The 9,585-nt window shown below is 41.3% G+C and overlaps 1 protein-coding gene across 1 annotated transcript; it reads right to left on the reverse strand.

The window, feature by feature from the left end:
• Positions 1 to 3,613: 3,613 nt before the first annotated feature.
• LOC108244109 (zinc finger protein 583) lies at positions 3,614 to 7,426 on the reverse strand. Its single transcript, XM_017430008.3, has 2 exons — positions 7,139 to 7,426; positions 3,614 to 5,941 (listed from the first exon to the last, which is right to left on the reverse strand). The coding sequence occupies exons 1-2, from the start codon at positions 7,311 to 7,313 to the stop codon at positions 4,980 to 4,982; spliced, it is 1,137 nt and encodes a 378-aa protein (XP_017285497.1). The 5' UTR covers positions 7,314 to 7,426; the 3' UTR covers positions 3,614 to 4,979.
• Between the last annotated feature and the right edge of the window lie 2,159 nt (positions 7,427 to 9,585).

A 9,585-nucleotide genomic window follows, 5' to 3' on the forward strand; every position in this document is an offset into this window, starting at 1 on the left:
GGGGGTGGGGTGGGGGTGGGGGAGTCCGTAACTGGTCCAAATCATGACAAAATAACAGGCCAGCTGCTTACTTTGGATTATAATCGTAAAATATGCGTCAGCCGCCTCAGAGCCAACCACTGCGGGTGGTGAAATATGCGTCACGAGGTTTTTCATTCTTATAATGAATCTTCTGACTGGATCAGATCCATCAATCTGCTCTCACTGACACCACGGTCTATTTATAAAGAACACATATTGGTTCTTTTTTTTTATTGATTTACCATCAAGCCACGGGGAGCAATAACACAGTCAGCTGTCTCCTATAACACTCCAGCTCAGATTCTGAGGGGTGGGGAAAAGTTGTTTTTTGTTTTTAATAAAAGAAATTCTATTTTCTGCAACATCCCCCTCAAAAGAAAGTGGGCAGCTTCCATGGTGGGTACTGCAGCACTTCAATCCACCTTGGAAGCTAAGCAGAGTGTTTCTTCTACACTAATAATGCAATAAATAATAATAAAAACCCTCTCGTGTTTAAATAGATATGAGCCAAATATTATGAAATAAAAGGTTTAACATTTTGTGAAAGAAATGCATATCACCTCGGGACTTTTCGTGCCAAACCTGAACGACTTTATGCACAATCTAACAATCCTGTGAGAGCGCTCAGAGTATGTGTGGAGGATGATTCTCAGCTAATACCGCACCAGATCTGAGCTCAATGTGTGTAAAGCAGGCTGTCTTACAGACATTTTAAAATGTTTTATTTTTTTTTTACTTGTCTGATGACAACCTGACTCAGTCCTTGTTATCAAGTGAGGCAAGTAAACTGATATGAACTCATAATTAGTGATTATTGAGATTTTTATGGATGTATGTTAGGTTTTTTGCTACTTTCAGACACCTATATGAATGCTGTTTCCGCCTAAAGTAATAGGATACGATATCTCTCCTGTATGGGTTATAATATATCATTAATCTATGACTCATCTTGTCATCAAGGCTTTTGTCAGGTGCAAACATAAAAAGGAAGGACGCGTCATAGTTTTCCAGAACATTCAATAGGATCAACCGATCCCATCCATCCATTACTTTATTTTCGATCACAAACAGCAACAAAGGGAAGAAAGGCAGCCGAAGTCCTCCTGTTTTCCTTCAGCTCCTCAGGACTCAGCAGTACTCCCAGTCCAGCTGAGAGATCAGATAAATCCGTTGAGTTCTGGCCCAGTCAGTGAATATGCCTTAGAGAGAAGTGTAAGAGGGGTAAAAAAAAAGACTCTGAAACCTCTTGGTACAGCAAAACAATAAAAAAAATTCTCATTTGCTGATCATCCAGTCGAATATGCTGACATTCCCTACAACTGATGACATGCAGGTTCTAAAAATAGATCATTTTAGAACAGAAGGAGAAATATAAGCAGTTAGACGAGCTTTTAGGGAAGTTAATTGTGCCCTTTTCTTAGATGAGATGCTGTGTTTTTAACTTATATTTATGGTTACATTCATTTAATATCAATAAAGAAACAATTAGGAAGTGAGATTTAACTTGATTCAGACACCAGATCTGCAATAAGGAGATTTTTAGAGCGATAATGTATCCACCCATGTCTGTGTACGTTCGTTTGTCTGTCCTGTTAGCAAAATATCTATTGAACCATTGGGCAGATTTGAATGAAACTCTCACAAAGTAATAATTAGATGTACATCAACTTTTTGGAGTCTATCCGACCTTAGTCAGCACAAAAATGGCTGTAAATCAAGTTTTACAGATATTGAGCCCTAACTCTGTCATTTTTTTTATCCTGTTAGTTTAAAACTCTGGCGTGAAAGGCATGACATGCATCCTTCCAAGGAAAGCTTTTGGTTCCATGGAAGGATGAGGTTTTATGTTTCTCAACGCATTTCCACAAAAACACTTGGATAGAAGCATTTAATGTGCTTTGCTGTTCGTGCATCAGGGTCTCCAGTGATTCATTCCCACATTAAAAACCTGCGTGTGAAACTAACCTCCCCGTTACCCAACTTTCTGCTTGTCGGCGTGTTTCTGTTCCCTGTCCACCAGATGTTTGTCGTCCTCCTCCACGCTGAAAAACCTTGGATGCAAGGAAAAGCCCAGCTCCTCTCCAACCGACCACTCACTGACACCAGCATTCCACCTCCAACGCCTTGGACTCACTTGGTCCCGGGACTGAGACGCTTCGGCGGGGCAGGGCGGGTCGGTGGATAACTCTGTGACCCAGTTATGCAACCGGAGGGATTGTGGAATTCCTGACGGTGACCGAGTTCCAGCTGAATTCTTTGTGGGCAAAAAAAAAAGTCACCTTTCACACATCCTACAAACAGGGAACTGCCAAGCCTTTTTTTTCCCCCTGTTTGTTCACACAACCTGACCCACATAGAGAAAATCCCCTCACCTCCCTTGACTATGATCACATAATTTAAACCTCTCTTGACCTTTTTCCACAAAAAAGAAGATACCAAAGATTTTGTCAACTAACCACAAGTACATGCAGAAGAATGTAGGCCAGCCTTGTGGATAATTCAAACAGACTCTCCTTTAATGCTGGACATGAGTCCTCATGTGGGAAACCGTTCCCGAGTATTTAAGGGGTGCCAGGCTCTGCTGATGATCCTGTATGTTTGGAAGAGCTTACATAACCAAATTAGAGGATGTTAGGATGAGACTCAGGGACTCATAAGGACTTGATTAGCTCTCTAACTGCACTGTCTGAAAAGCTGAATCGCCTGAAGCAGCTGGCTTAAAATACAAAAAAAAACACAAGCTCCAAATTCAGCCGGCTGGGATTCTGAGGCCACATGGAAGAGACCCAAGTGGAGCGTTTTCAGAGTTTTTGAGGCCCTTTTTATTTGGGAGCAACAGCACAGCTTTACAAACTGTTAAGGTAGAGTTATGGAGGAAGGGAGAATGAGCTGACAACTGCAGTAAAACATTGAAACAAAACGGCAAGAAAAGCTCTGCACTTACTTAACTTCTTCCAAGAACAGCTTTTCTTCAAAATATAGTGAGTTAGGAAATGTTTGAACAGTTCTGTCATGCATCATAGATAAAAAAAGACAAACTAAAGCTAATAAAATTGTCATTTTATTGGAATCCTGTAGACTCTGGCTGGCCTGCTGAAAAGATAAAGGCTCCTGTCTGCCCCCTGGTGGAGAGTATTATTATTCAGCAACAAAAACTAAACTTTTGAACTAAATCAACATTTTCAAGAATGAATAATAAACAAAAAATATGCCAACTGTTGTTGTTGTTTACATGAGTTTTGAAGGAAAAGATATGTAAACAGGACAACTGATCTGACAACACAGCTAAAGTATTCAGACTGTATTATGTTACTAATTTATGCCATTTATACTTAAATTTTTTTGAAATAATAATAATAATAATATAGCTGGACAACTGGCTGAAAAAGCAACCTTTATTGAAAATACGTGGATCGTTTATTCATTTAATTATAAGTCAAGTTAGAAAAAAAAAAAATTGACTCTGTGAGCAACAGTTTCTTCTTTTGCCGTTACAAAAACAGGAATGTGGCGAATGTTTTTAACTCTTCTGAGGCTGTGCAAACACCGTGAGCGCTCACTGAACCAGTTTCAGCGCCTTGCTCAAGGGCCCTTAATCATGTTAAAATAATTAAAAAGGCGAAAACCATTGACTGCTTTTTTTTTTTTTTTTTAAAGTCAGCACAAGGCTGGTAACGCTCGTGACAGTAAGCGTTTAAGTGTGGATTCTCTGGGAAAATATCATATAAAATCCATCAAATTTCAGAAAAGATGACATTTTATTTTTACTCAGAACAGCAGCAGAAAACAGCTCATGTCACCAGTAAAGAGGAACAGAGTCTCAAAGTCTGATTTAAACGAGAAATCTTGCACTTAAGATTTTAAAAATAAAAACACCCCTTGTTCCCTTTAACCTCAGTTTGAGACTGAGTGCACTTCAGACGTCTTAAAGTGCAACTAGCAAGTATGTTTTCCACAAAATATGCTGTATATACATAATATTTTGTTTCAAACACAGACAGTGGAAGTATGTGGTTGAACAGGTAAATCGTTTCTGTATTTTTTGACACATGAATGCTAAGGATGCTGAAGAACACATCACCTTCCTCCTTATTATTGTAGTTTACTCTCTTCAGCTCTGTGGATTAAAAGGCAGCAGTGTTGTTTTTTTGTTTTTTTTTCATTGTGATTAACATCTGATCAGGCAAACAAAGCAACTCTATGATATTTGTGTGACTTAACTCTATATTAGCTACTTTTAAACCTCCGGCCTGATAAAATGCTGTATTATGGGGTCCAGCTTGGCTAGACGTTAGCCTGAATTTAATGACTTTTTCTTTTTTTCCTTCATCACTCAGTTCTCTATAAAACTGACGTCAGCAGATGAAAGGGTACTACTCACAGAACATCCCTTTAAAAAACATCCAAACCATCCCTTTAAGTTTGATGATCCCTACAGTGTTTTTAATCATTTTGAATATTGGTTTTACCTTAAATATATGATTTACAGCACAGTGGCCACGTCAGATCGAGTTCTTAAAGTTCAATGTCTCCTGCTGGTTTCTCTGACACCTATCAGGCTGCCGTCTGCCGTGCCCATAAACTTCTATTTAGCTCCAAATGTGTTATTCTTAACCTCGTCTAGGAATGATTGCTCTCCATAAAATGCTACATCTCTGCGAATCAGCGTGTTTTTTAATGTAATAAAGGCAGAACCTTTAAAAATATCTTTTGCAGTGCATATATAGACATAGTTTTCAAAAGACTAGTTCTTGCTAAATATTCCTACACACAGGGGTTACTAATAGTGTTAAATTAAATATAATCTGTTTGTTCTGCTCATAACTGTTCATTAAGCGGTTTTTAGAAATAAACCACTATTTTGTTTCCACTTAACCAACTACAGTGGATCACATCTAAATTCATCTTCAAGAAACTTCGGTCAAAACATACAGCATGACAAACTGCTCGTAATTACATTAATTCTGTTTGTTAAATATGGAGCCGTCGGTGCTTCTGTGGGTGCCTAAGTGGGATTTGAGGTGTGTGCGCTGCAGAAACGCCTTCCCACACACGTCACACCTGTGCGGTCTCTCCCCCATGTGGCTTCTGATGTGCTTCTTCAGGTGCCCGCTGTGAGTGAAGCTTTTACAGCACAGGAAGCAGCGGAACGGCTTCTCGCCCGTGTGGATCCGCATGTGTATCTTCAGATCTCCTTTGCGGCTGCACTCCTTCCCGCAGACGTGGCAGCGGTGCAGCTTCAGCCCCGCGTGGCTGGCCATGTGCTCCGTCAGAGAGGTCGCGTTCTTGCACTGCTTGCCGCACAGGAGGCAACACTTTGAGTTCTTGTGGGACTTCAGGTGCAAGTCAAGACTTTCCGAGGACTCGATGGTCCGTCCGCACACGGCACACATGATGCTGACGTCTCTTGAGTGGTTACGGAAAGCGTGATTTATCAAGCGGTGACTGGAGGAGAACTTTTCAGTGCACAAATGGCACTGATAGTCGGCTCCAGTCAAGCTGAAGTCAGATGACTCAGTGGATTCTCTGGAGAGGATGAATGACATTTGACCTTGTTCTGTTTGGTGTGATGGAAAACCTGCAGCAGTTTTATGTTGTGAAGGCAGAGCTGAAGCAGGTGACGGGTCGAACTGTCCGCTTTTCTCTTCCTGCATCTCCTGATGCTCGTCTTCTGCATTACAGCTTTGGATCCGAGGTTGTGAAGGTGGCTTTGCGTCTTCCTGCTCATTGTCCTCCCAGACGGAATGATGGGGTGGATAAAAGACACCCTCTCCCACCTCCTCCTGGTGATCGGCAGTCCAGAGCTCATGATCTTCCTGTTTAATGATCCGGAGCTCCGGTTCGCTCTGCTCGATGCTGCTGAGGGTTGATTCCTGCTCACAATGAGTTTCATCTTTACAGGAGGATAACTGAGAAATGTCTATAACAAACAAAAAAAGAACACCCATCACTCTCATAAATATTAATAGTTTAAAAAAAAATCTAAACAGTCATTACTGTTATAAAACTGGGAAAAAGAATCTGAAAATATTCATCATTTAACAACTACTTTTGTTGTTGAATAATGTCCAGATCATTTTCAGCTCTTACTATAACCTCATCGCCAAAAGATTTTACAGACACTTCCCTGAAATGTGGTGTGGTAGTAGCTGAGACTGATGTCCAACACGTACTCTGAGCTTTAACAGATTGCATATGATCTTTGCTTAAAGATGTTGTCATTAACTATTTGGAGCCGGCTCTGCTTGTTAATAAGACATCTCAAGGACCACTGAACAGATTCAGAATGAAACTTCCAGGGAATAATCCTCGGATGTACGTCTACAGGAGATTAATATTTGGAGCCAACTCAATTCAAGATGGCCACCCGAGCCAGGTCTTAGAAAACACAAATGTGTCTACAGTTCAGTCGATTTTACATATGATGTGCTAAATTTACGGTGCGGTTGTAGCTGCGAGTCATTCGCAACGTGTAGTCTTGAGTAAGGGCTTTGCTTGAAACGTCAGCGTTAACTGTTAGCAAAATATCCCATAAACAACAGGATGGATTTTAATGAAACTCTGAGAAAGTACTCATCACATGTACATCTACGGCTGATTAATCTTTAGGGTCAGTCAATTCAAGATGACCGCCATGGCTAAAAGACATCATCAGCCAACCTGAAAACAGCAACAACTCAGCCAATTTTACAAATACTGACCTAAAATTAGATGTGGTAGTAGCTGAGAGTCATTCCTTCAAGGAAAGCTAAGGGAATTATTTGACAAATGCTGCTAAAAATCAACCATTAGTTACACTTTAAGTACATGTGGGAACTGAATTACAGCATTATGTACATTATCAAAGCATATGCCTTAAAGTGTTTGCAACAAATGTGAATTATTTTAATTATTTATGTGTTACAGACAGCTACAGCTCCAAAATAAGTAAAATATCCCAAAATGTAAAAACTTGCGTTGACTCTCAAAGCGTCAACAGCCACTAGGGGTACTTGAACGCATCATTCAGCAGTGAAACAGTGTTTAGACGCAGTTAGTTGGAAACTACGACGTTTTGGTTTTAATGTTCTGGTGTTTTTCGTCAGTGACAGGTGGACTGAAGCGGCAGGAAACACACCTGTCCTCTGGTTTTCCAGCTGCAGCAGCTGACCCTTGAGCCGCTCGACCTCCTGCTTCGAGCTGGACGCTTCTTCTTCGTATTTTGCAATTGTTTGCTCAAAAACCTGAAATATTTCCTCCACTACAGCCGTCAGCCGGTCGTTTACAAAAGCCCTGAGAAGCAACGGAGACATTTTCGTCGAATTAGGACCTAAATGAATCACCCGGGAAGATGTTCGACGTAGCAGCTAGAACTTTTTGTTGTTGTTGTTGAGGTTTTACGTCGAAGTAAGGCGCTTTACGCTCTTCTTCTTCTTCGGTGTTTTTATTGGCGGTTGGCAAACCCGTTTGAGGTGCATTACCGCCACCAACAGGGCTGTAGTGTGAATCAACGGGAGATTAAAAAAACAACTCTAGATTTATCTAATTAAACTACTTTCCTTTTCAAATGTACTATTTTTACTGTGTATGTTGGCTGCTTTTTCCTCCAAGAGACTTAATCACGTGAAGTCCTGATATGTTTGTCTTCAATAATGGCTGAAAAAATGATTCCTGTGGATTTTGTACTTATTGCAGTAGCAGTATGTGTGTGTGCACTATCCTGTTTGGTGCTTATCTGTTTTGTATAAAGTGTAGCTGGGACATGTCTGTCCCATTCTGAGTGGAGTGATGGCATTTCCTTCTCTTCCATTCCAGCCTGTCTTCCTTCCTGCCACAACATGTTTTTGTGTACTGTGTGTTTCCTGATCATACCTGTACTCCTGCCATGCTGTTTGTGTATACAGGCTGATGAATGGCTTGATTTTGGTTTTGCTCAATGGGACTTAGGTTTATAGCTCTTTTTGCCAGGATGTCTGCGATTTAATTTCCCTTCACACCAACATGGGCGGGAACCCAAAGGAATTGTACTCTTGTACCTTTAATGTCCGCCCTGTACATTGCAGTAAATATTTTAGTGATGGGATTTGCTCAGATTGATGATCTACCAGATGCAATACTTCTAAGTGCTGACATGCTATCAGATTAAATACCATTATTGCTAACAAATTCTGTTGTGCATTGTTGAGAAACCATTTTTTTAGTGTTCACTCCTTTCAGAGGAATCTCACCTCACCACTTAGTTTCTCTCTTTCTCTCACTGGATCTTTGATGTTGCAGAACAGACGGACACACAAAACAAGTCCAGACCAGAGGTTTAATTATCAATCATACTGTAGCGTTCCCTCGGCTAGCAAAACAGCAGACCAGACGAGTTGTCCTCACCAGCCGTTTATTGTAGAACAACACAAGGGAAGATACAGGTCCCAACTCTGGTTACAGGTAGTTTGTCACACCGTCGCAGCGCGCACCCCCGGCGGAACAGCCAGCCCAATCCCCCCAGTCCCGCGCGAGCGAACCCCCTCCCACCCTCCTTTTCCAATAACACTTGCGGCAACACATAACATGCCTAACTTAAAGTAACAGTAACACCAGAAGTGCACAATAACCCTTTACGAATCGTTACAATACATTTATTTAAACATTCAGCCGAATGGAGACAACTCACCAACAAGAAGAAACAGCAACCCGTTCCCAGTTGTGTCTGAGGTGATTCCCCTTTCACCTCCTTTTTATACTATGAACCATGCCCAAGACCAGGGTTTTCTGCACACAAACAACTGCAGCAGCTTGTTTTTCTGTCTCAAGGATGGCTACCTAATCTCACTCGCCCCTGTCATGATGTCCTGGAGTCTTCGGCTTCCCTCACCCCACAGACACAACTGTTCTTTGTGATTATTTTATCATAAGCTAAGCGTAACCTCATTTTAGCAATCAAAGTATCAAAGTTTGATTGTACTTCACAGCATACAGATAAATGATCTGAAGGGCCAGTAAGTAAACCACTGAACCTGTTCGCCATGTCTCAACATCCTTAGAGCCATCTGTGTATAGGATCAGTGTCAGAGAAGTGTTTTGAACGATGCGCCATGTTAGGAGTTGCTCTGATTTCTCTTTTAGTTTCTGATGTATGTTTAGATTTACTTTTGGTAATGGGAAGAGTCATGGAGGATACTGTAAATGTACAGTTTCTGCCTTCTCATCACTTACCCATCCAAAGCTCCTGATGTTTGTTTCATAAAGGGACCCCATCTTGACTTAGAGACCAAAGGGTTCCACTTTCTAAACAATACTTTAATTTCTCTGTGACAAGGGAAGTCAGTACAACAGGTCTGTAACTAGATGGGTCATTTCCCTGGTTTTAGGATGGCACTATTGTTGCTTGTTTACATATTGAGGGAAGTTGACCCTTTTCCCAAATTATGTGTGTATTTTGAGGTTCTTATCTAATCTATCCATCCATCCATTCTCTTCCGCTTATCCGGGGTCGGGTCGCGGGGGCAGCAGCCTAAGCAGGGAGACCCAGACTTCCCTCTCCCCAGCCACTTGGGCCAGCTCCTCCGGGGGAATCCCAAGGCGTTCCCAGGC

Source organism: Kryptolebias marmoratus, linkage group LG22, assembly GCF_001649575.2.
Source record: "Kryptolebias marmoratus isolate JLee-2015 linkage group LG22, ASM164957v2, whole genome shotgun sequence".
Classification (NCBI taxonomy): domain Eukaryota; kingdom Metazoa; phylum Chordata; class Actinopteri; order Cyprinodontiformes; family Rivulidae; genus Kryptolebias; species Kryptolebias marmoratus.

Coding starts and splice junctions, on each gene's coding strand:
- LOC108244109 (XM_017430008.3), bottom strand. CDS start 7,313: ATGTCTCCGTTGCTTCTCAGGGCTTTTGTAAACGACCGGCTGACGGCT. Junction 5,942..7,138: donor GCTGGAAAACCAGAGGACAG/GTGTGTTTCCTG, acceptor TGTTTGTTATAG/ACATTTCTCAGTTATCCTCC.